This window comes from Podarcis vaucheri (genome assembly GCF_965113315.1).
Source record: "Podarcis vaucheri genome assembly, chromosome: 4".
NCBI classification, from domain to species: Eukaryota; Metazoa; Chordata; class Lepidosauria; order Squamata; family Lacertidae; genus Podarcis; species Podarcis vaucheri.
Window position 1 is genome coordinate 76939335 of NC_138762.1, and position 26972 is coordinate 76966306.

Consider the following 26972-nt stretch of genomic DNA (forward strand, 5'->3'; position numbering starts at 1 on the left):
CTTTTAGACAGCATCTTAAAAAGCAGAGACATCACCTTGTTGACAAAGGTCCATATAGTTAAAGCTATGGAAGTGAGAGCTGGACCATAAAGAAGGCTAACTGCAGAAGAATTGATGCTTTTGAATTATGGTGCCGGAGGAGACTCTTGAGAGTCCCATGGACTGCAAGAAGATCAAACCTATCCATTCTTAAGGAAATCAGCCCTGAGTGCTCACTAGAAGGACAGATCGTGAAGCTGAGGCTCCAGTACTTTGGCCACCTCATGAGAAGAGAAGACTCCCTGGAAAACACCCTGATGTTGGGAAAGATGGAGGGCACAAGGAGAAGGGGACAACAGAGGATGAGATGGTTGGACAGTGTTCTCGAAGCTACCAACGTGAGTTTGACCAAACTGTGGGAGGCAGTAGAAGACGGGAGGGCCTGGTGTGCTCTGGTCCATGGGGTCACGAAGAGTCGGACACGACTAAACAACAAAGATCTTTTAGCCATCTGTACAAACAACAGCAATGGTGCAACTCTATCCACAAGCTGAACAATACCAACTTTCCAGCTTTTTTTATAGCTTACATTAATTCAGCAGTAGGTCTGAACAGATAGTCAACTAAGGTCAGGCATATAAGGTTACTATTTCTCTTTCAGCATTAATAAGGCCATGTCATCAGTACTTTTTAAAAAATCAGATTTGTCCAAAGATTTAAATTCCAGGAAAACAGCATGGCATTCACTAACTAACTAATATACAAGGGAAATGTATCTTGCCAAACATCTTTTTCTAACATCAAGTCATGTTGAGTATAGCTCATGTTTAGGGTGTTTGTGCAAAATAAGTTAGGTATACATTTAGGCAAGACAAATAAAAAACAGGGGGGACTAGCCATTGTTTGAAACATTTCATTTCTATCCTGAGCTCAACACCATGAATGACACCTGCATTTCTAACCACTCAGTCCTGAAGCTTTGCAGCTGCAGATTAGCAATTACTGAAGATGGGGCTCTGATTAGGCTGCTAATGCAGGTTGTCTCAGGATAAGTGATTGCACGGTGTTAATCACATCGCAGTCAGTAGCATATGTTGGCATGTCAGGACAGCAGGAGGGAAACACACCAGAAGGAACCAGTAAAGTGCAGAAATGTTTCTGCTCCTGCAGAGCAGAGGAATGAACTGGTGGGTTAGAGGAAGATTATCAACAGCCACTGTACTCACTTAATGGACGCTTCCTATTTTTATTAGGATATAGCAAAGATTTTAGAGGTTCAAGGGCACCGGATATTATCTTCAATCATTATTATTAAGCCAGCTCCCCGCCCCCCAGCCCTTTTTACAAGCGCCATTCATGGTGAGCCATACTAGCATGAAACAACTTCTCAGTGGCAGAGTTGAGATGCAGAATTCGAAAGGATCTCCTCTGCCTGTGGGGCAGGACACACACAGTCATTCCAAGGCATCATGTGGATATTTGTTATGCAGAGGCTGACAGGGAGGGGGGTGCCTGTGGGGAACTGACCCACATGTCAGAAGACTGGTAAGGCATGATGCACGCCAGAGAGGATCAAGGACAGAGGGGCTGTGAGGTGAGCAAGATGCTGCTGTGTTGCTGTGTCCTTACAGGGAGCAGACATCTTGCTGTCATGCTTTGTGAAATTCAGGTGGCTGTGTTGAGGGACCAAAACCCAAAAAGGAAGCCACAGGGAAGTGACTGACTCTGGGTGGTCTCTACAGCTTGTTTGAGGTTTGTGATGGTCCCTAGTATCCCTCTAGGTCCTTTCCTCAGTCTGACACCTCTCCTTTATTAATTGTATACCATTTTTCCTTGAAGGACAGGGCTGTGCCCCAAAATGCCCTCTCTGAGCTCTTAAGAGTCAGTACAGTCGTACCTTGGAAGTTGAACGCCTTGCGATACAAACGTTTTGGCTCTCAAACACCACAAACCCAGAAGTGAGTGTTCCAGTTTGCAAACGTTCTTTTGGAACCCAAACGTCCAATGCACGTTCCGCAGCTTCCGAACGGACTTCCGGAACAGATTCCGTTCAACTTCTGAGGTACGACTGTATATTATTTCTACTTCATGTGGCACACTACGCTGTAGAAGAGTTGATTGTTTAGGTCACAGCTTTTTAAACTTTTCATGTTGGCGACACACTTTTTAGACATGCATCATTTTGCGACACGGTAATTCAATTTCGCTAGCAAACTGGAGGTTAAACTAACCCCTTTCCAGCCCCAGGTGGAGTGCAGGGAGCGTTTGCACGGCACACCTACACACTGCAGCAGACAGACTAATGTGTCGCAACACACAGTTGGAAGGCTCTGGTTTATGTGATCAAAACCGCAATCCTATGCATGCTTACTGGAGAACAAATTCCACTGAACTAGAGGTCTTCTGAGTAAGCATTTGTAGGTAAGATAAGGGCATTTTTCTAAAGCACTCCTCATTTGAACATAAGCCATCTCTTGTTTAACTGGTAGCAAAATGAGAGCTTTTCACTTTGTTAAGATTGAAAGAAATACACAATTGGAAATCTGCCAGAGGTCTGGCCTTTTCTCAAAAGATAAGCTCCCTCTGTAATGCTTGCCAAAGAGCTTTTAAAAAGAAATAAGGAAGAAGCTTTATTAGCATTTTAATAACACTTTTCTCAATAATTTTTTTGTTTCTCTGACTGAATGGTTGATTTAGCATAATCCTGCTGGGCGAAAGTTTTCGTTTATCAACTGTCCATTTCAAATTACAGATTACATCAGTCAATCAAAGCGTAGAGCATCATTTCCTCTCCAAGTAGCAGGTGCCTATTTCATACAAATGAGTGATATTTAAAGCCAAACTGGCTGCTAAATGTGCCGCCGGTTCCCTGCACAAGAGGTTTAGGGAAACTCACATCCCTGGTATGTTTAGAAAGTGCCAGTGAAAGCTGCTCCATCCCCATTATGCGCACAAAAAAAAACAACATTTTCATTTTATCAAAAGGTTACTGTTATGTACCAAGCTTGGATCCTAGAACAATAGGCAAGTAGGATCCTAGAATGCAACAACTGATTGGATTGCAGGAAAAGACCAATCAGGCTCCAGGAGGAAGTTAATCAGCCTATTAGGCTGGTAGGATTGTAGAATGCAACAACTGATTGGCCTGCAGGAAAGGGCCAATCAGGCTCTAGGAGGGAAGCAGAATCAGACGGGACTCATTGTGTAAATAATGTATATAAAAGCCTGCCGTTTGGGGGGCAATTTAATCACTGTTTTACAAGCTGCAATAAAGAGCATGAAATCACTACAGTCATGCATATTTGTCTAAGCCCAATACAATGCACCCTCGTAGGAGATGAACCACCACACACAAATGTTTCCATTTATATATTTTATAAAGTAGTATCTCACTCCTCAACATGTAACACAGCACTTGGGTTGGCTCTAAAATTCCCTCACTTCAGGGGAAGGAAGCAAGCAACCACCTTTGCAACTGAGGTTGCAGTCCTCAACATTTCAATTAGATAACATTTTTTTAAGTGTAGAAAAGGAATAATGCTGCATGTGACTGGCATACATCGGGAAGTTTCACAGTTCACATTTCTTGTCTGGTCTTTCTCAGAGGGATTATCACAGTAACGTACAGATGCTGCGTTCACTCACAAGAGTAAACCATGGTTTAGCGCTAAAGGGAAGAGCTGCAACAAGCCCAAACCAAGTGCTGGGCTTGCATTTCCTCACCTCCTCCCGCGTGGCTGAGAGGAGAACCTCTGCCTACTTCAGGTTTACTGAATCCCTTGGTTGAAAACAAGCTCTGGTCATCTTCATAAGAAGCCAACCATGGTTAGTTTCATAACCATGGGTTACGGCGCTGGCTTATTATGCCAGCGAATTCAAATAGAAGGAAATGGTGGACTTTCTTTCCCAGAAGGTATTTAAACAATGGCTGGATGGACATCTGTCAGGGGTGGTTCAAACTGCATCCTACACTGTAGATCCTGCACTGAGCAACACGACCTTCAAGGTCCCTTCCAACTCTAGGATTCTATGATAGGGCACAAAGTGGCAACCCAGTGCCCATCTGCTGTTGCTGCTCGATGTAATGTTGCGCATGAGGAAACCTGGGTTCAAATACTCAGTGAAACCCAAAGCTGATTAAATTTTAAGGGTTTCTTTTCAAGAAAAGAGATTTATTTTTTTCTCTTCATGACAAAGTCGTGCTATATCATTTCCTTTCCATCTTTTATTTCCATACATACGCAAAACATGCCAAACAAAGCTACCGCAAACCTTAAAAACCCGAGTATTTTCAATATGTTGGTTATGCTTGAAAACTATGCTGGTGGCATTGCTAATGAAGTGTGTACTTCACATTGGCTTTTCAGTTCGTCCCTAAGATTGCATTTGTTTCTTGCATTTTACTGCTTTTTTATTTATTTTTTTGCAAGCTGCCTTGTGCATTTATTGTGGGGGGGAAACAACACCCCTCAAATAAATAAATAAATAATGAAATACCACCTACCTGTTTAGCAGGGCAGATCCGAAGGGGACAGATTCTCTGGGGTTCCTCTTTGGAAGCTTCTTTAAGTTCAATGGCCTGCTGTTCATATGTTAATCCTGTCAGAATCTCATCTTCCAACAACATCACCTCTTCGTAGGAGATGGGCCAACTCGCATTTTCTAAGGCCTGGAGCAAAGATTCCTTACGTTCTATATACGAGACCGGCTTGTTCTGTTCAAACCTAAAAGCAAAAACGGCACTTGCACTCTGAGGCTACATAACAAGAGATACTGTCAAGCTTGAGGGAACCCTATTCGTCTCACTGTGTCAACCAAGAAGGAGATAAACAAGAAGAGTGCTTACCAAGTGGTTTATTCAGTATTCACAGAGAGAGATGAAGGAATGTGGTCTCTCTTAGATAATGGCGTTGCTCCAAGTAAAGTCCCACCCCCTTAGTTCCTGTGCCAGCTGACCAGTGCTTTCTGCCTCTGAGCTTTCTGTTCTACTACTCTCAAGGCACGCCTGGTCCTAGGAGAGGAGGGGTCATGAATGCTTTCTAAAGACACTGAGTCTGTCATCTGTCTCTCCTCTGGTGCTTCTTCTTCCTGCTGTTCCTCTCCCAACATTTCCCAGCTTCTCCCCTCTGCAGCCTCTGAACTATGACCTTCTGCAAACCACTGTTCTAAATCTATACTCTCCTCCTCTTCTCAGGAAGGTTCAGGGAGAGGGGGGGCGGTCCCCACCATTCCTCCTCAGTCCAATCCCTGACATCTACGTATGTTGTGGGTGTCATGATCAACCAGTTGAAGAGTTTACAATAGACATCAGAATGCTTAAGTTTGGTCAGAATCAAGTATACACTTCCTGAGTTAATGCAAAATACATTACTTCTGGTCAATGAGCCACCATAGCCACTACAGGGGCGTGAAAATTTGCGACCCAGGGTTTATAGACTTGTCTACCCATGTACTATCTGAAACCAAAGGGGTACATTGGTTGCCAGGTGCAATTTTTTCCCCTGGCTCTCCTATGCCACTAAGGAAGAACAAGCAGCAGCCTCCTCTAGACAACTTCGCTTTGACTTCTGGAGGCTTCCCGGCTTGGGAAGTATGGTGATGAGGAAAGTTGCAACTATTGAACTTGGCTGTTTTATGCTGTTGTTAAAAGCATGGAGCCCCCGCGACGAAAAATGATGGCAAATTCATAGAGGTCAACAAGGGGCTCTTAGCTATGACAGGTAAATGGAACCTCCGAGGGTACAATCTGAAGGCACTTAAGACTACTACCCTGCTGACGCTAAACAGGTCTGGGCCTGGTCAGTGCTTGGATGGGAGGTCGCTTGAGAACTGCCTTGGGTTCCACGATGTAAGCAAAAATAACAGTACCTACACAAGCACAGTATACATTTGCATTCCAGCTGCTGGGGACAAAGAAAGGGACTTCCCTTCATGTCCTGTTTGCAAACTGCCAGAATAAGAAGGGTGACTGCTTCATGAAGGAGAATGCTGGACTAAGCAGACCTTCTTTTCCAATCAAATAAGGTGGGACGTGGGTGCTACTGTGGGTTAAACCACAGAGCCTAGGACTTGCTGATCAGAAGGTCGGTGGTTCAAATCCCCGTGACAGGGTGAGCTCCCATTGCCCGGTCCCTGCTCCTGCCAACCTAGCAGTTCAAAAGCACGTCAAAGTCCAAGTAGATAAATAGGTACCACTCTGGTGGGAAGGTAAACAGCATTTGCGTGCGCTGCTCTGGTTCGCCAGAAGCGGCTTAGTCATGCTGGCCACATGACCTGAAAGCGGTAGGCCGGCTCCCTCAGCCAATAAAGCGAGATGAGCGCTGCAACCCCAGAGTCGGCCACGAATGGACCTAATGATCAGGGGTCCCTTTACCTTTACCTTAAGGTGGGACTTATCTTCATTTTGATCATACTGTGGTACTATGAGAAAACCATACGTCGGTGGGTTGGACAAGGACTAATAAACTGAGACTGACTTCTGGCAACACAGGGCTCTGTGGGTGAGTGGGTCTGGGAAGTAGGTAAGTTGGCTGCCCTGGATGGGGTCGAACTCTCCTTGAAGGAACAGGAGCGTAGTCTGGGAGTGCTCCACGATTCAGCTCTGTCACCAGAGGCTAAGGTGTCCTCAGTGGCTAGGAGTTCCTTTTACCAACTTTGGCTGGTAAGACAGCTACAGCCCTTCCTGGACCAGAATAGTGTGAGCACAGTTGTCCATGCATTGATATCCTCAAGTTTTGGATTACTGTCATGCAGTCTATGTGGGGTACCCTTGAGCTTGGTGCAGGGGCTGTAGCTAGGTTGCACTGGGGAGCAAAACACCTCCAGTGTATATCAGCCTGCCTGTAATGGCTCCAGGGTTCTCAAATAGCAGCTAGAGCGTTATCACAGCAGTTGCTGAAGGAAGGAGTGGCAGACCTGCTCTCAATACACTGCAAGAAAAGGAAGCACCACAGCTACCAACTCAGCAAGGGTCAGGTGACAGAAGAGCCCAATAGGGTTCCACTTGCTCCAACAAATCAACTATGAATGGGCTCCTGACAGAACTCATTACGTAAGCACGGACTAAACAGCTCCTGGGCCTCCCATTCATGCAAATTAGGCTAGAACTTTGCAAAATTAAACATATTAGGCTATTGGTACAGGCTGGGTACACTTCTTATGTGCCCAGTCATGAGAGAGGCACCCTGACCCGCAAGGAGATGCAACATCGAGTGATGCTTTGCATACATGAAAAATATGACATGGCTTCCGTATCATTTCCTATTAGCCACAACCAATACCCTCCAACATTTCTCCAGTGAGAATAGGGACATCCTATTCCAAAACGGCGTTTCTGTGCACCTCTCTGGTTCGTCAGAAGCAGCTTAGTTACCGGAAGCTCTACGCCGGCTCCCTCGGCCAATAAAGCGAGATGAGCGCCGCAACCCCGGAGTCGGCCATGAATGGACCTAATGGTCAGGGGTCCCTTTACCTTTATTCCATAAGAATACCACCCCACCCATCTGACCGGGTGGCTTCCAACATACATAAAAACATAACAAAACATTAAACTTTTTTTAAAAAAAACCCTTCCCTATACAGGGCTGCTTTCATTTCTCCATCATTTCTCTGATGAAAAGAGGGATGTCCCAAGGAAAAGCAGGACTTTCCAGGATCAAATCAGAAAGAGGGATGGCTTCTGTAAATCTAGGACATTCCCTTGAAAATAGGGGCACTTGGAGGGTCTGGCAACCTCTTATGGATCTTGGAGCCACTAGAGTCCGGGTGTTGGGGGGGGCAACCTGCGACCCTCAGTGAAGTTTCATGAAGATAGCAAGGAGGGGAGATAAGTCAAAAGGAGATGACAGAAAACAGAGAGAGAGACAGAAAGGTCAAACAGAAAGAAAAGAGGGTGCCCCACCCACTTTTACCTCCAGCCCCACCCATCACTGGCATATGGCCCCTGACAGACTTTCCCTAAGGGACTGTGGCCCTCAACAGAAAAGCCTCCCCCCTGCACTATAGAGATGATTTTAAAAAGCATGAAATAAAACGCCTAAAACTCAAGGTGCACTTCCAACGGGGACATGACACAGTGGCTCCCATTCCATCTATACTTTTTTTAAAAAATAATAATAATAAATTCTTGAGCTGGAAAGCAAGAAGGCAGCATCTTACTTGTCTTTTTCCTCCTGGGGTAACGCTCTCCAAATAAGCTGATCAAGTCGCCTGTTAATGAAAACGCAACAGTTTCTCAGAGCGCAGTAAGTGCACTTAACGAGATTGAATAAAACGGAACGCTCCATTCTTTTTAAAATAGGGGAGGGAGACCTGTGGCAAATTTGTACTCTGAGAGGCCTTAAAAAAGAAGTGTCAAACTGTCCTCATCGGCCAACTATGAAATTCAAAATTATCCTATGAAAACAAAGGCATCAGGAAAACATTGCTTTTCACAATAACAATCTGACACAACCAGGAACGTGGAAGAATGCAGGTGAATTCCCATTGTAGCCTGCACAATGCTCTTCCATTGGGAGCTCCGTCCAGCACAGAGTAATATAAACAAGCCACACAGCTGATAAAACATTAGTCAGTCAGGAATGATGCCGGCTTCACATATAACACACAATGGCTTGGTCTACAGATGCCCTATGTAATCTGAAGGTGCTTCTACTCATGCATGGGGGTGGAGGGGGCTGGAAACTGCATTGCACATCGTTCTAGTGGGACAATTGACCCTCAAGAAGCTGGAGCTGGGGTGGGTGGCTTTCCAGGGTCTCAGACAGTGGTCTTTCCCATCATCTCCTACTTGGCCATTTAACTGGACATACCAGGAACTGAACTTGCATATGCTCTCCTACTGAGTCATGGCTTTTCTTTTCGATTTTATCAGTCTGGTAGCAAGCTACTACTCCACTAACAGGATATGTGGTGGTTTTCTACTGAAGGCCTGCTGAAACAATTAAGTGCCACCTTGTAGGTAAACCAACAAATCAAATCATTCAACGGGATGCGGAACCTGTGGCCCCTCCATACGCTGCTGAACTACAACTCCCACAATTCCTGGCTGTTGGCTGATGGGAGTGGAGTCCAACAACATCTGGAAGGCCGCAGATGTTCTCCATCCCTGTGGTTAAAAAAAAAAAGATACCAAGAGGACCGCAGCCTGCAGAATGGCAGCTTCTGGGAGGTCTGTTCCCATGAAATGGGTTTGGTGAAGAGCCCTCAGGTGCAGCACAGCTTCCCCGGAAGGAATTTGGCAGCAATCCTGAACTAACCCCATCTCTCTCTGAACCACAGATGCATCCTTTTGGCAGTCAGGGGCCAGAGCTCTGACAGCATGCCAAGGGCATTTGTGCGTTCCAGGGTATAATGAAGCATTCCAGGATAATTTTTGTGTCACATACTCAGATTCCCTAATGTATTCACAGGCATAAAATCTGACAGCGCCGGGATATTTATTTCTGAAGGGCACATGTTGCTTTCTGTTAGCCACCTGCTCCTTTTCTTATGCCTGTGATTATTCCAAACAATAATTCACTGTAGCTTTAAGATCTCTTTGTTTCGGGGGTGGGGTGGGGTGTCATTCACTGCCAAGCAGGAAATATTCTCCTTCTTTCTGGAAGGTATGGCATTATTGTTACTGCCATTTTTTGCTTCAACTAAATATCATGCTAATAGCGCCTGGGTTATTTATCGAGGAGGACGAGTTAATGTCATGCGTCCTTCTTCATTAAAGCCTTTCTGTGCAAAGACAAATTGGGCAATTTGGCAGGCATCAAATAAAAGTTTGACCTATCACAATTCAGAAACTTAGGCTTCAACCCCTGCAAATTCAATTTGCAGAAATATAATGTACCATTCGTGGCGTAATAGACAAGCCTGAACAGCTGCTGTAAGAGACATTTAGAGTTATTGCTCAGTCATTTGCAAACAGCTCCATATTGAAATTTGTCCTCTTGATATTTCAGCTTGGAGGAGTCCCATAGGGAAAACAGTAACTGTTTCAAATATATAATGCTATTTTACAGCTGAAGGAATTCTAATCGTATAGTTGTCTTCCCCAAAAATACCAACCAATCCCAGAGAGGAGCAGAAAACACATTTCTGTCTTGAAAAGCAAGTTAAAAACTTTGAGGAAGATAAAGGCATCATTTCCAAAAGCCTAAAATCAACTCTATGAATAACTAATGGAGTATTAATAAATATTAATGGCCAAATGTATCTTGCATATTGCATTTATTTATGTCCTGGTCTTGAAAATGTCAATTAATAAAAATTCTCTGTGTGTGCAAGAGTAGACTTGCCTTTCATACACTTTGATTGCTTCTTGCAACTTCTTCTTATAAGCATCAAGATCCACTGCTTGAGGATTGATCAGCGTGACATATTTCTTATTGTTGCTCACATGGGCAAAGGGGAGAACCTGCCGCAGAAACACAGGATCAGGCCCTTGAAACTTGTCACTGTCAAATTCTGAAGCATGCACAGCCATAGAATGTATTGAGTCTAACTAGGCCAAGCAGGGAACAAAAACAAAGCTTTGAATGTGGCTAGCCCACAAATCCCCAGCACATGTGATTGTTTACCTAGCAATTATAGGGACGCTTCCAGGGGGCAGGGCGGGGGATTACAATAGAAAAAGGCAGTTAACAAATTACAATTTAGCTAAAAATAACTATAAGCCAACAAGAAATAAAACAGTAAAATCCAAGCAGCTTTAAACAGTAAAGAAGCTGACATGAAAACAAAGTAGGCACCAAGCAGACCTCAGCCTGGATAGCTCAGCTGGTTAGAGTGTGGTGCTGATAACGCCAAGGCTGGAAGTTCGATCCCCATACAGGACAGCTGCATATTCCTGCACTGCAGAAGGTTGGACTAGGTGATTCGCAGGGTTCCTTCCAGCTCTACAACTCTATGATTCTCTCTGGGGACAGCATTTGACTCACCTCACATTCAGATGGTGAGGGCACACAGAGGAGGCCATCTACTGAAGACCTCATGGGAAATCTAAAACACTACCAAAATGCTGCCAGGTGTCTCTGTGATTCATACAATAACAGAGGGCTAACTTCTGTGTACTGCTGGGTTTATTATTACCACCCCACATTAACATACCACAGCAAAATTAAAGCAGGAGCTCACTCTACAAGTTCATTGTAACTATTATGTCTCAACCGGTGTCTCTGTGTGCTTATTTTTCCTCTTCCCTTCACATTCCCTTTGTGCCATATCAACTAGATTTCTGTAAGTGGCAGAACGCTGCTAGATAAATGTGGTGCCCAAATAAAGAATAAAGCTAACCAAATGGAAGGCACTTAAATCCCTGCCGTTTAACCATTTGCACAGCAATAACCTAATAGAAAAGGTACTCCTGCCCGAAGGCCAGTCGTGACCGACTCTAGGGTTGCGCGCTCATCTCGCTCAAGAGGCCGGGAGCCGGCGCTGTCCGAAGACACTTCCGGGTCACGTGGCGAGCGTGACGAAGCTGCATCTGGAGAGCCAGCGCCAGCGCCGCACACGGAAACGCCGTTTACCTTCCCGCTATAAAGCGGTCCCTATTTATCTACTTGCACTTTGACGTGCTTTCAAACTGCTAGGTGGGCAGGAGCTGGGACCAAACGACGGGAGCTCACCCTGCCACGGGGATTCGAACCGCCGACCTTACAATCGGCAAGTCCTAGGCACTGAGGTTTTACCCACAGCGCCACCCACGTCCCTAATAACCTAATAGAACGTCACAAACGTGGCATAAATCACACAAATCAATTAACCAATAATCAGTAAAAATTATTATAATCTATAAAACACTAATAACAAAACAGGAACTAAAAAATAAGCTGAACATCACAATTACAGCAAAATCAATACGGTGTTTATAATCAATAAAACAACATTAACAACTTTAGCTAAATAGCAACTAAAGAAATAAGCTAAACGCTGTTAAGGTGATTGTTCTTTAAAGCACTTTAGAAACCACACTGAAGCCTCGAAGAATTCAGGGATCCCACAGAGCTCAGTCTCTTTTCCAGGCTGGCTCACCAAGTGCAAAATGTTGGCGTGCCAGTGGCCCAGAGTCAGTGTTTGAACACAAGGTGTTAGTACACTGCCACCTATTGGTAAAAAAAGGAGGAAATGCCATGAAATGAATCCTGGACTGGGAAAAGGGCAGAACAACAACAACAACAACAACAACAACAACAACAACAACAACAACAGGGAAGGGGGGTGTTAACTACAAATAAGTATGTGAGAAACTGTAGAATTGTGAGGGCAGAGGTGAACTTCACTGGTGGAGCTGCAAAACTCACTAGCGCTCCCCCAGCTTATCACTAATAGCCAGGGGTCAACCATTCCCCCCCCCCCACAGAATGCCCCTTGAATTTATTATTTCGGTCACAGACCAGTTCCACCCCACATACAATATCAAGGAAGTCATAAAACATGATAGGGATACATTTGAATTTGCAATTAGGTATAACAGGGACACTACAGATATAGCAACAGTTTAAAAAGATATAAATTAAAACTTAGTCACTAACATATAACCTAAAATTATCATTTAAGGCCTTAATCATTAGGATAGCACAGCTTGTTCCCTAGGTTTTATGGCAAACGCACAGAATTTGGCTATCCTTAACGTGATCTCAGGATCCTTGTCCTCTACCAGGGATTTTAGACATTGAAGTTCGGATTCATTTGGAGATTTTTGCATAGCAGGGGTAATAAATACTGAGCGTATATCCCTGTAGAAATGGTAGCGTAACAAGGCATGAGAGACAGTTTCTACCTCCATCAAGCCGCAGGGGCAGACTCGTTCCACATATGGTTTACCCTCGAATCTGCACTACAATCAGGCAGATGGCAGCACGTTGAATCTAGCGAGGGTAAATGACTGTCTGTATTTATGCCCCTTGAAATTTCGGGAAGGGGGGAGAGAATGATGGCTATCGTCACAGAGATGTCAGACATGCGAGCTGAAGCATTGATTCATTTCACTCCCATGCCCTTGCCCTCAAAATGGGGCCGTGAAACTTTGCGGGAGATTGGCACTGCATCAGAAACAGCATTAATCCTAAACAGAAATTAACTTTTCTCAGCGACTAATCCCTTTCCTAAAAGTGTTGTTTATTTCAGGTACATACACTGAAAACTCACACTGTATCAGGATGGCTTTAAAAGAGGATTAGACAAATCATAGAATCATAGTTGGAAGGAACCCAAGCGTCATCTAGCTCAACCCCTGCAATGTAGGAATCTCAGCTAAAGCACCCAATAAGACTATCAGAAAGGCCTTAAAAAGTTTTGTCTTCTCTCCTAACTGACTTCATATGCCCCCAGGCAGTCACATCTGATTGGCTGCATAGCATCTTGACATCATGCAATTGACGAAATGATCAATTGGCTGGGATCACACATGTGACTTGGTCCAGAAAGGAGGAACAGCACAAAAGAGGTAAGGCAAGAAATAGAGGATTGCGAAGGAAAGGAGAATATCCTTGCAATTAAAGGGTTTACAGTGAAATATTTCTGGACGCTCTCTTATCCCCGTCAACAGTCCCAGATATCAAAGTGGGAACATGCTCAACACAACCTGAATCCTTGCTTGATTCAGAGTCACTCTGTTGATGTGGAGTTTCCCCAGAAACAACTAAGAGACTTACATCATCAAATACTCTTGAAACAACATGTTTGTCTAGAATCGGAATGTATTTGGTTGTGCGAGGAACAGCTGTCGGGGCCAAAGCATCCATTATGGTGAGTCGCCTAGCAACCAAACCATGAGTCTTCAGCCACTTAGCGGAAGGGATATCTAAAGGGCTTTTTAAAAGACAGAAGGAGAAAATAAATGAGACACTGAAACCCATTCAAAAATACCCCTCCCCCCTCCAAAATCAAGTTCATCAAATCTACTTACTCTTTATCTATCTTTTTATCTTGTGTCTTCTCTGCAGCGGGCACTTAAAAACAAGATTATTGTGTCATTTCACATGTGCCAGTACTGGGGAACAAACAGTCAGAAACACAGGGTTGCCTAGAGTATAAGGCCCCGTCTGCACTATGCATTTAATGCAGTATCATACCACTTTAAATAGTCGTGGCTTCCCCCAAAGGATCCTGGGAACTGTAGTTGGTCAAGGGTGCTGAGAGTCATTAGAAGACCCCCTATTCCCCTCACAGAGCTACAATTTAAAGTGGCATGGTGCTGCCTTAAATGTACAGTGCAAAAAGGGGCCGAAGTCCCAAACGAACCGAGACCAAAGTTAGAAGGGCAAGGGTGAGGCACAGGCAGACCAAAGAATAGATGGGAAACTGGGCTGCTCTGCCCAGGTGACAGGCCCAGGGCCCAGTGAGCTGATGGAATGGGTTAGGCTATTCTGGAATTTGGGAGGGTAGCACGACACTTGCAGACTTCTCTCTGCAGCCATGACTGGCTCACCAGGGAGGCGCAGCCAAACGCAGATCAGGAGCACACACCAAAGAAACGCCCAACAACATTCTAGTCCTTGTTTTTTTTTCCTGACAGCATGAAAGCACACCCACCACTGCATTTAACGTTACATCAAATGCACAGCAGGCAGAAGAACTGCTAGCTTTAAAAGAAAACAGAAGTTGATACTGAGCACAGGAGGACCCTATTTTAACAAAAACCACTGTACACAGGGAGAGAGAATGTTCAGTATTTAAACTTTAATCCTTCCCTCCCCCAGAGGCAATTAAAATGACGTCTTACCCACCTGCTCTTAGAAAGCTCCCAGGGGCACCAGTGGGAGCTTTTCCCCATAAGGGTAAGTGTCACATGATGGGTGGTTTTCATGGGATATTGGATGATTTGACAGGGGGCGATCCCGCCAACCTGTCCACGTTGGTCTACAGGGGGCAGGAGTGGAGATAAAGATCTAGCCCAGCAGGCCATAAACGTTCCCCACCGCTGGCTCAGAGGAATAAAACATGGCTTCTGTACAGCTTCCCCCCTGCATAACTGCAGCGGCCTCAGGACCCACTAGGTGATGGAGGGGAGGGTTTCGTTCTCTCAGGAGCGCAGAGTGCAGTTCAATATTCAGTTAACTGGATATTCCACGGACAGGGCTAAGGCGTGCAGAAACAAATGGCGGCCTAAGCATTAATAAAAAGGGCCACAGCTTACTTTTTCTTTCTGGAGATCCTCTTTCATTTGGACTTTGTTCAGAAGGCTTTCCTGCATAGCGTTGCGTCCTAAGCATGCTGCTCCTTGTTTGTTCTGCAGAAAGATGTTCACAAACACACACAAGCAACTTAATAACAAACCAGAAGTCTGCTTAGATTCTGAAAAGCAAAAGAACTTTTTAGCACCTCCAGCCCTTTAGGCAAGAACTGCCCTGGAAACCTCCCCACAGACAAAATGCACAGCCTCCATAATTAATTCTCTACACTTTCCCATTCACTATGTGACTCAGTTGAAGATATAGCTGCTTCTGGGCAGAGTTGGGACCACACTCATAAGCTTCGAATATGCACTTTAAAATCTATATGCTGGAATTTTGACATTTTGATTTTGCATGCCAAGAAAAGGAGGCAAATCTAGCTTCTAGGGAACAGGGCCATACAGCCATTTTCAAAAAGATAACAAGTCAAAGGAGTTTTTCTCCCAGAGTTTCTACTTTTTAATGATGTGTTCAAAATGCGAAAGGTTCAGATATAGAGTGCAATCGTACGTTAACTTACCTGAGAGTAAGTCCCACAATACTTAAGGAAACTCACTACTGAGTACAGTATACATGAATAGGATTGTGCTGTTCAGGAAGACTCCATTCATGGTGTTATCCCAAAAAATTACATGAATTTCCCACTTAAGAAAAGGCACTGTGTTTCCTTGCGAATCGGAAGGAATAGCACTGCTAATTCATTCAAAACCCTTTTTTAGATGTTTCAGATCAGGGTGCTGTTGAGCATTATAAAATTGCATTGTACCTTCAGATTTTCATGTCTACGTGCCATAAACTTACAGGAAACTTTCCAGACTCCCATCCCATGACATCCACAGAACCCCTTTCTACACTGGAGAACTGAGGTCAGCTCTTCGCGGGCCAAAGGAAATTCCTTTTCCCTTCCCTTCAAACCAACAGGACATGCCACACAGTACATGAAACTAGAAGCAGGATTCTCTTTTTGCCCCACAGCAGGTTAATAAAGGGAGGGTTGGCAGAAGAACCATTGGAAGGATCAATGGGGACAGATCCCACTGCTCAGGATTTTTTTTTCCAGCCGAAACTCGACAGAACCCAGTTTCAGCACCTCTCAGGTAGGCGCCATTGCTATTCTAAGAGAATGAGAGGGGTGTTCATGGTGAGTTCTGGCACCTCTTTTTCCAGAAAAATAGCACTGGCACCGCTATATCCTCATAGCTGTTCACAAATCTGCAGATTTCCCACTGCAATCTGACACAGAAAACAGTGAACCACCTCAATATATATATTTTAGTTTCATTTTAAAAACACAATTCTCCTGCCAACCTAGCAGTTCGAAAGCATGTCAAAGTGCAAGTAGATAAATAGGTACCGCTCCGGCGGGAAGGTAAACAGCGTTTCCATGTGCTGCTTTGGTTCGCCAGAAGCGGCTTAGTCATGCTGGCCACATGACCCGGAAGCTGTACGCCGGCTCCCTCGGCCAATAAAGCGAGAGGAGCGCCGCAACCCCAGAGTTGGCCACGACTGGACCTAATGGTCAGGTGTCCCTTTACCTTTACCTAAAAACACAATTATTTTTATTTTTGGTGAAGGGACCACAATAATGAGGCAGACTGGAAAACAAATATTAAGAGAGAGTTCTTGCGCGCGCGCACACATGCAGAGAGAAAGAGAGAGATCCCTTTTAGACTTCAGTTGGAACTTTCTCCATGCTAGTCGTCTTTCGAATGTAGTTTTGAGAGGACTGCATTTCCATGGTCTGTGCAGCACCTAGCACACACCTGGTGTTAAACCATGTGGAAGAGGAGGTTTCATATTCAAGTTGTCAGAGACAGGACATGTTTCACTGAGGAATCTCCACAATCTGTTTTACCTGCGTATAAGGCTTTCTTCCTTCTGGTTGGACTTTCAGAGCGACCCTGACGTCCATCTGTACCAGGTTCTGGCGAAGCCGTTGCAGGCTCTTCAGAGGCCCAATATGGCCTATCTGGAGATGGGGGATTCAGTCCCTCACCGTGTGTGGTTGCTGCGGATGCAGCAAAAGGCTGCCTGCGATGTCTGTTTAAGAAACAGGCAAGTCACTACCTGCGCCGAAGCAAGCACACACATACACACACCCACATATTTGGGAGAAACCGCTTTGAGAAGTGAGAAGCCTGAAATAAACACACATATTGTATTCAGCTATGCCGGGGTTTCCCCAAACTTGGGTCTCCAGCTGTTTTTGGACTACAACTCCCATCATCCCCAGCTAGCAGGACCAGTGGTCAGGGATGATGGGAACTGTAGTCCAAAGACAGCTGGAGACCCAACTTTGGGGAACTCTGAACCAGGTCCTAGTCAGAGTATACCTGTTGAAATCAATGAATCTGTTAGTCATGTCTCTTAACTTCAAAAGGCTTACTCTGAGTAGGACTAACATTGAATACCACGCCGTGTTTCTGCATCCATTTGGAATCCAAGGAATCTGACTCTGCTAGGACCTCCTGAGAGGATTCTTTTCAAGATCTGTTTCTCCGTGTGTATTCAGTCTTGGAGCAATCAGCATGCAACCTTACTGGTGTTCGAAACAACAACAACAACAAGCTTTTGTATGTGGATGAAACACTTCTCCGTGACAAAGAAAAGGATGCTGCAGGGAATCATCACATTTCTAGAAGCCTCTTTTATTCTTTGGCCTTGGGTTCTCTACTTGTGGCAACACGGACCTCTCTGATTGGTTCAACAATATCAGGCATTTGCGTACCACCACTGAAGCCACATTTAGCACAGCTGTGGTGGCTCACAGAAACAAAAGGAGCAGCAGCTTTTGGGTTAATGCTTTGGCAGAGAATCATCCTTGCGATGAGAGGAGTGAAATTTACCAACATATTGAGGGGAACACATTATATTACCTACTGAAATGGATTTCTTAATGTAACGATGAGGAAATGGTGGCCCTCCAGATATTGTTAGACAACAATTCCCACTGTCCCTGAATGTTGGCCAGGCAGGCTGGGACTGATGGGAATTAGAGTCCAAGAATATTTGGATGGTCACAGGTTCCCCATCCCCCCCTCAGTGTTGTGAAGATGAGCACTTTATTTTCCTGTTCATATTTCCCTCCCGATATAGACATACTTATCCTGACGGTCTTTTGCTCCATTAAACAAATCCATCAATACGCTGTCAGTGTAAAAGGTATGTATTGTCTTCAGTTCTTTTTCTCCTCTTTCAATCTCTTTCTTTAGTAGATATATATCCTCACACTGCCAAAATGAGAAAACGGTGACTGAAATTAATTACGAACTAGTTCTAAACCAGATACCAAACCGACACAATAATACCAAGAAGGGGGGGTTATTTATTAATAGAGCCATATCCCATCTTTCAGGACAAGGTGGTTTGCAAAACCCATGACAAAACATATGAAATCATAATTTAAAATAGCAATTTAAGCCTACAAATAAACCTCTTTAAAATTAGCACTGAAACCACAGAAAGCCACATTAATTGATAAGAATAATGAAACACAGATGAAAATAAAAACATATTGAGGGTCCTTTTAGCAGTCATGGGGGAGGAGGGTTACAGGCACTTCATGGGCAATCTTTAATTGATACGGGGCCAGTACAGAAAAGGCCCCATCTCTGAATCACTCAGCCTAGTCTCTCTTAATGGCAGGTAAGAGAGCAGAATTCAGACAGCTTCCTAAGGCAGTCCTTCAGGTAACATGGTTCCAAACTACTGAGGGGTTAAAGGACAAAGCCAGCACTTTATAAACTACGCCAGAAACAAATAGGCAGCCACTATAAGCCGTGCAGAACAGGTGTAATACGCTTTGATTGTTGGTCTCCTATAAACCATTCTTGCCTCTGCATTCTGCACTAACTGGAGTTTCTGAACCGTTTTTAAAAGGTAGCCCCCACATAATGTATTACAGTAATCTAGCCAGGATACAACCAGAGAATGAGACACTAAGGGAAAGGCTACTTCCTCTGGTTAAGGGTAGAGGTGGAAAACCAGCCAATTTTCTAATCCAGTTAAGATTATACATAAAAATATATATCCTGCAGGAAAAAAACCTCATGCTTGAAAGTTAATTCAGCTTCATCCTTTACTATAGCTACTGATGTAATAACGTAACTATGATGGATGATCATGGAGATACATTCTGCTGCAAATCTAAAATCCCATTACTGCACCCTAAGAATTATTATTGAATTATTTGTCATTCATCTTTCTGATATATAATCCCCCACACTCTGATAACACATCCATTTCTTATTTTTTCCCCATTTCATAACTAATGCACTACCCAAAGGTGAAGTAAAAACATAAACCTGTCATTCCAGCAACCTTCCTCCTCTTACCAGCGTGGAGGGGTATGAAATGGAAATAGCCATAAAACAAAGGGTGGAAATCCACATCCCTGTTTCAAAGCCCCTACAGCAAAAAAAAAAAAAAGACTTGCCTTGAGAGTTTAAGCTGTGCTCACTGCCAAAGTGAATGTAAGAAAACACCCGACTTAGACAGCAGCCAATTTTAGCATATATACAAGTTTGTTCTTTGTAGATGTACTAGAGCTTATTAAAATCAACACATGCACACGCCCTTCAGCCAGGCTATTTATCCTTCCAGTGACAAGGCTACTTCTCCTTTCATTCAGTACATCTGCACAGGATATTACACAGAGTTAACAGCAAGCATGAGCATCATCGGACACCTGTCAAAGCCCACACCCCAGCAAAGAGATCACTGCTAACAGCTCATCAGGTAGGAGACCCAGCAAGTGGGGAGAGGAGTAAGAAACCATATTGGTTCTGCCCGTGCATTTGCACTGCACTGACCTTCCCACCACCTCAGCTCTCTGCCTCCCAGTAAGCAACAGAGACACATCTGCCAAGTCTTAACCCCAAAACCCTTGGGCACTCATCCTCCTTGCTGTTGCTTCCTGTTCATCTGCTTCCTTCAAGCAATGACAAGAACAATGAGAAAGGCAGCAGAGGCCTCCACTTGCTTTGATCTCTCCTCCTGGGTAAAGGGTGTGCAGACTGGGCCCAAAAGGAGATCGCTAGTGGTGATCATGGCAAAGAGACTGGGACTGGCTGGATGAGGAAGAGTGCTGGCACCGCCCACCGAAGAACCCTCCAGGGAGGACATAGAAGAAGCAGGCTTAGACCCAGGATGGTGGTGGTGGGACACTGGGGAGCAGACTGAGGAAGGAACAAGCTGGGAGGTGCTATAAGTAGGAGGTATGAGCAATCAAGGGGGATCAGGAGAAAGAGGCCCTTCCAGGACAGGAGGCTGAGGATCTCAGTGTGAGCACAGACTTAGATGGAGGGAAGTCAGAGGTTACCCCCGCTACCCAGCAGCAGGACAGTCCCAGTCCTGCCTGCTCCCCCTCCCGGCACCCCACTCACGGAGAGTCCTGCATGTTACTGAGCAATGGACCAGACAGGCCCAGAGAAGGAGCCCACCCCAATGCCTCAGTCTCCATCTGCTTGGGAGGAATCCAGAGTGAGAGGCTAGAGGGGAAAGGCGGGGCCAGTGGTCAGTTTCAGCAACATCTACAGCTAAATGAGAGGATCCAAAGGAACTCTGCTGTGTTGTTACTTTATGTGAAAAATAGCTAATTGCATTTCGTGACTCAAGTTCTTTCCTGGCCCGTGGATGACCTGGGCTCGCCTGACAGCCCCCTGACATTCACATATCTTACTCTAGGGTCCCTCAACATCTGGCACCAAACACCAGTATTCACAAGTGCCCTTGAAAATTAGGGCTCGGGGGACTCTCCCACAAAGGCTAAGATTTGGCAGAGATAAGCTGTCAGCTAATCCTCCTGATGAGGCCTGAGTTCTGGTATATCCATTTTGCTTCTCAAAAATGCTTTTGAACCTTCCATTTTATGCAGACCCAATTAAGAACTTTGTGCACTAACCAATTCCATCAAAAGTTATTGTACAGCCTCCTTGGTATGAAAAAGAAACACATTAAAGTCTTCATCTTAACTTTTACTAAAGACTTGCCTCAGAAGGTTTTGGAGCATCAGGGTCTCTCAAAATAATATGATAGTAATGAAACCGTCCACCTGTCTCACTGGCCAATTCATTTAAAAATTTATTTGCTCCGGTATCATCACAGTTAAAGGAAATAGTGTGAATTGGAATGTTCCGGTGAAGCTGGAGCTGGTCTAGAATTCTATCGGGGGGCTAAGAGAGAGAGAGAGAGAGAGAGAGAGAGAGAGAGAGAGAGAGAGAGAGAAATTAAATGTATTGACACAGAGATATTAACCAATACACACTGCAGAACAAATCAACTGGCTTCAGATTATATCTTCTTGAGGAAGTGATAGAAGCATTAACGCCTTCTGTGATTTATACCATAACAGACAGTGATTGAACTACAGGCAATCATCAAAACAAAAAGGAAGCTTAATTCCACTGGCTGAGTGTGGCATCCTGGGGATCAAAGTTCTCATTCAGAAGGCTCTAATTTGCTATTTCAGCATCTTCATCCAACAAGCCAAACACTGAAGGAATCTTCAGGTTGATCTTGCTTCTGTGGGGTCCACAAGGCTGGCAGAACCAGCATTGATTGTGCAGTATGCCCAGCTAGTTTCCCAAACTGGGTATGACATCTTCCCAGGTAAAAAAGTGTCCCTCTATCTCCAGGACATGGATTGCAGCTCCTGCCACCACACTGAGTCTCCAGCCTGAGACTGCAGCTCCTGCCACCACACTGTCTCCTTAATGTTTCCTGTGCTTGATAAAGCTACGCTTTCCCATAACCAATACCTTCCCCCCACCACTGCGGCTCCACTCCCCCGGCTGGTCCTCCCTAAGGTCCTTGAGCCATTTCTCCTTCCTTATCAACCCTCCACTCATATATGTCATTGTTTCTCCCATTCCAACTGTCTTCCAAGACCATAATCAATGCTGCTTTCTCTACCCAGTACCTACAACTGTTTTTCTCTCCCTACAACCCCCCTCCCCCCAAGCTGCCTGCCCCAGCTTTCTCAAGAACCTCCTTTCCCATCTACCCAAAAACCTCAGCTTTTGGACCCTCCTACTCTGGGCGCTGGAAGATCATGCTTCCTCTGTTATCATGCGTCCTTCACCATGTCCTCTTCCCAGACTCTCATGGTCCCAATGTCTGTCTGGAACAAAAGATGGTGAGGACACAAAGATATGTATCTTCCTTGAACTGACTCAGACTTGTCTCAGTTTGGCCAGCCCTGCTCTACATCAATGCTCTGCTTTGTCATATAGCCAGTGTTACATCATCATACTGCCCTGACATGTCTTACTTCTACCATAGATACCTGGTCAGGCCTCCCATCAGTGAGAAGATAAATGGCTTGAGTGTCACTATCAGAATAGGCAATCTGAAGTGCTTTCAGGGTATTTGTAGAACTTCCAATCTAAGCAGTCAACAGAGGGGAAAAAATCAGGAGGAGATGGAAACATTAACAGCGCTAAACTTGTGAAATGGATTGTCACATCTCTTTGTCAGGTGTGCTAGTGAGAGGAACCTCACAATTTGTCCAAAGGAAAGACTTAATTCAGTCCCGGAAGTAGTCTAAATCACCTGGTGGGCAACAGTCAAAATAGATTCCTTCCAGTAGCATACTTTTATGATGAATGTATGAAATCTTTCTGCAGGAACTCTTCCCAAGATAGATTTCTGTGCTTCGAATACAGTGATACAACCAAAGGTGTTTTCTGTGCTTCGAATACAGTGATACAACCAAAGGTGTTTTCACACTGATGCTAAATGCTCTTTTGAGACCCAATGGTCCACTTCAAACATCACATCCCTGGTCCAACAAATCATGGTTTTGTTCAATCAGGAATGTACTGTACACCTATGTGCTCTCTTCTTGCTCCTCCCATTTTCTGTTCCCCTTTTGGATTGGGCTTAATACAAGACTTCCTGGTTTGTCAAGACTACAGTTTGCTGTGCCGTTCAAACCAGAAACTGTGGGTTGAGTGCTCCTACAAACCAGAATCAATTTCTGGTTTGTAGGGAACACTCAAAGTTCAGTGTACTGGGACTTCCGGGGTTGGCGCGATCTGAAAATGGCGGATTCCCTCCGAGCTCCGGAGGGAATCGGCTCAGCGGAGGATGGGTCTTTGCCGTGCCGGCGACACGGGGACCCTTAAAAACCGCAGGTGCGGAAGCCTGCAGACTGAAGACTCGGTGGGCGCCTAAAGCGCCCCCCCTGATTCACGAAGAGCCTTTTTAAAGGCTACGGAGAGGATACGGGGGGCAGCGTAGCGCTGAGAGTCGATCGCTACCTCCGCTGAGTGAAGCCGCGAGCCATGACTGGAGAGCGCTGACTTCCTTCCTTGAAATTCGGACTGAAAAGAATAACCCGTGAGTAAACTGGAATTGGACTTTAAGAACTTTTCCCTTTGAATTTGAGACGACCGGGGGGTGTGCTAAAAGGAAGTCTGCACCCCCCCTTTGCAGACGATCTAGAGCAACGATATAAGAACTAAGCTGGAGAGCCTACCCTGTAAAGGGTGAGTTTAAAAAGACAGTAACTTCCAAGATTTGGAAAAGTAATTTTGAGCAGGAGAGTGGAGTTTTGGAAGTTTTCTCTTTTGCTGTAAACAACCCTCCCTCCCGGGCCCGGGAGCGTCCTGTTTTGGAGCTTGTGTAAGAGGTGCAGAGTTTGACAGCTGTCAAAGCTGTCAAACAGACAGTCTATAGTGGAAAAATTGTTACTTAAGATTCCTCTGGATTAAAAGGAGTTACAATTGAACTAAAATTGTTGGAAACAAAGTAATAACAATAAGATAGAGGATTGTTGGAGAAAAGAACACTAAGTAACCAGATTCCCTCTAGGGGGAATTCTGTGGAATTACAATGGCTGTGGATGGAAAGATACTGGTGGAAATCGAAAGGATGTTTTATTTGGTGGGAATCTTACAAGAGCAGACTTCGGCTATGAGTAAACAATTGATGACCTTGACTCCTGAAACAAGTAGTTCTGCTGAATGTAATGAGGACCTGAATGAGAAAGAATCCACAGCTGAACCCGAAATGATAACTAAAGAAGAGGAAGAGACTAAACAAGAAAGAGAAAAAGCAAAGCTGGAAAATACCAACCAGAAACTGACACCTGCGGAATACAAGCAAGGAGACTATTGGATTAAATCTACTACAAATCTACGAAAGATGCAGAAGACGAAAGTGGAGGCCCTGGGAGTTTATAGAATCCAGGAATTTAAAATAAAGAAATATAATTGGGGCCTCCACATTGACTCTGACTCTGACTATGATTTTCAAGATTCATGCCTTGTGGAAATTCCTCAGCAGCTGTCTTCAAAAATGGGAAGAGACTACGGGTTAACCGTGATAGAACTCTTTCGAGATTCGATGACCGACATAAAGGACTACCAACAAGACCGGCGGAGAGGGACTGAGAGAGACTTGAGAGCCTTGGACGTGAGGAACCCAGGCTAAGATTTGATATTTTGGACATGTATTGGGAAGGGACGCAAATCGGGGATGGGAGGGAGGGAAAGATGTAATTTTAACAACACTCAAGACCATGGGGTTTAGTCAATAAGATTTTTATTTAAGACAAAATGGGAAATCGATGGAAGGGAACTGGGGTCCAACTTAGAAAAAATTTATTTTTGTTTTTCTTTATAAAAGGACTAATATCAAGATGGATAAGAGGAGAAATGCCAATTTGCTGACATAAATTTTGGGAATAGGGATGCAAGGGAGGGGGTGGGGGGAAGTCAGGGACTAGGGTTAGGAAAATAAGATTTTCTGAAATCATACATGTTTGTTGTTGTTTTTTGTTTGTTTTTGTGTTTGTTTTTGTCTATATAAAATGTGAAAACCCAATAAAAATTTTATTAAAAAAAAAAACAAAGTTCAGTGTACTGTGGCGTGACAAACTAGGAAGTCTTGTATTGTCAGGAACATGAGGAGGAAAGGGGAGCAGTAGTAGTAGTAGTAGTAGTAGTAATAATAATAATAATAATAATAATAATAATAATAATAATAATATTTTATTTATATCCCGCCCTCTCCGGCAAGGCAGGGCTCAGGGCAGCTAACATCAAAATATATAATATACTAAAACATTAAGTCAAACAATCGATTAAAATACAGCTTAAATTAAATTAAAAGCAAAATAGAATCATATGGCTACCCATATGAATTATAATGGTGCTTAGACCTTAGATTCAAATCCTCATTCCGCTATGAAGGTGACCTTGTGCAATCACTATATTTCAGTCTAATCGACTTTACAGTATTGCTGTGAATAAACTGGAGGTTGCCCCAGCTGCTAAGAGCATAAAATGGAAGAGGTATACAATCATGACTTCTTTGGAGAAATTGTGGGTTTAAAATGTGCTTAAGAACAATGCAGGAACTCTTATATTTAAGCTGTGTACACGAGGGAACATAGAAAAGAGCACACAGACACATGCAGCACATTCCCATACCTTGTTAGATCAGGAATGTGTTGGCTGAACCAGGAATGTCTTAAATGCAGAAGGGGAGTGGGAGAAGGTGTTACTCTTGCAAATAAATTTGTGCCTTTCAAGCCAGCTTTATAGTAACCAAAAATTAATTGAAGTGCACAGCAAAAACTTGGGTTACTCACATTTTCTTAAAGTGCTTTTTGTTCCTATATTTACCTCCAGATTGTTTACCCATAGTAGAGCTTCTTCCAAACTTTCTTCATTAACTCTAGCAAGTTTCTCCTTCCAAGCCACTGCCTCAGTGTCAAATCTAACAAAGTTAACTTTGGTTTTGTCTCTCAGTTGTTCCTGTAAGAAATGCTCCATTGAATTCTCCTTCATAGAAGAAATGTCACATTTCTTCTAGAAGTGATAACAATTATTTATTTTTGGAGATTGTAATTCTACCTCACAGTGTTTTGAACGTACTGAATCTACCCACACACCTCAAACTGGAGAAAGTACCGTATCTTTCGCTCTATAAGACGCACCCAATCATAAGACGCACCTAGTTTTAGAGGAGGAGAACAAGAAAAAAAATGTTCTCTCTCTCTCTGTGCAGCGCCCCTTCAGCAAAGCAGCAGGAGAAACGGAGCTCCTGCCATTTCTCCTCCCGCTTCGCTGAAGGGGCACTGCGGAGAGAGGGAAAGCTGCGCAGCGCCTCTCCAGCGAAGCGAAGCTAGGAGAGCCAGAGGAATCAGTCCCTCTTGCTCTCCTGGCTTCAGCAAAAGCAATGCGAAGCCTCCTGAGCACAGCGGGAGCGCTCCCGCTGCCCTCAGGAGGCTTTGGGCGGCTGTCCCTGAAGCCAGGAGAGCAGCTGCGCAGCCTGCATTCGCTCCATAAGACGCACACACATTTCTCCTTACTTTTTAGGAGGGGGAAAGTGCGTCTTATAGAGCGAAAAATACAGTATCTATGTTTTCATTAGATAGAGGGGGGAAATTGTCACTGAGTGGTAGTTAGGGATGTTAGGCATCGTTTCCCATCATCGCATGCAGCACTGTTTCCATTTCTGCTGCTGTTTGCCTTCTACCAAAGACAGCTTTATTATTCTCGCTATCTGATGTGGTGAAATTACATAACTTACATAATGAATTATGTAAATGCCATTGTCACTATGTTATTCCAACCCCATTCATTTCAATGCAAAGGAAACACACAAAAAATGTGGGGGGCGCACATAATCAGTGAAATATCATTCATGAACCAAAAGCAATGGCAGCAAATGTGGATCATATTGTGGATCAAATTGATTTTCATTCTGGACATAGGGGTGTACAGTGGTACCTTGCTTCTCAAACGCCAAAAATCCCGGAAGTAAGTGTTCCGGTTTTCAAACGTTTTTCAGAAGCCGAACGTCCGATGTGACTATTGG

The 26972-nt window shown here is 44.3% G+C and overlaps 2 protein-coding genes across 4 annotated transcripts in view; one reads left to right on the forward strand and one right to left on the reverse strand.

The window, feature by feature from the left end:
• VWA3B (von Willebrand factor A domain containing 3B) overlaps positions 1-26972 on the reverse strand; it is a 72075-nt gene that overhangs the window by 13468 nt on the left and 31635 nt on the right. For all 3 annotated transcript variants that reach the window (XM_082220012.1, XM_082220011.1, XM_082220013.1), the window contains exons 13-23: positions 25775-25906; positions 22429-22527; positions 21134-21316; positions 18246-18373; positions 16999-17183; positions 15107-15199; positions 13877-13919; positions 13623-13779; positions 10266-10384; positions 8137-8187; positions 4484-4703 (exon numbers count right to left, since the gene is read on the reverse strand). In XM_082220012.1, the coding sequence (XP_082076138.1) occupies positions 4484-4703; positions 8137-8187; positions 10266-10384; positions 13623-13779; positions 13877-13919; positions 15107-15199; positions 16999-17183; positions 18246-18373; positions 21134-21316; positions 22429-22527; positions 25775-25906 (1410 nt within the window). The remainder of the gene's footprint in view (positions 1-4483; positions 4704-8136; positions 8188-10265; positions 10385-13622; positions 13780-13876; positions 13920-15106; positions 15200-16998; positions 17184-18245; positions 18374-21133; positions 21317-22428; positions 22528-25774; positions 25907-26972) is intronic.
• TMEM131 (transmembrane protein 131) overlaps positions 1-26972 on the forward strand; it is a 166473-nt gene that overhangs the window by 8053 nt on the left and 131448 nt on the right. The window lies entirely within an intron of this gene.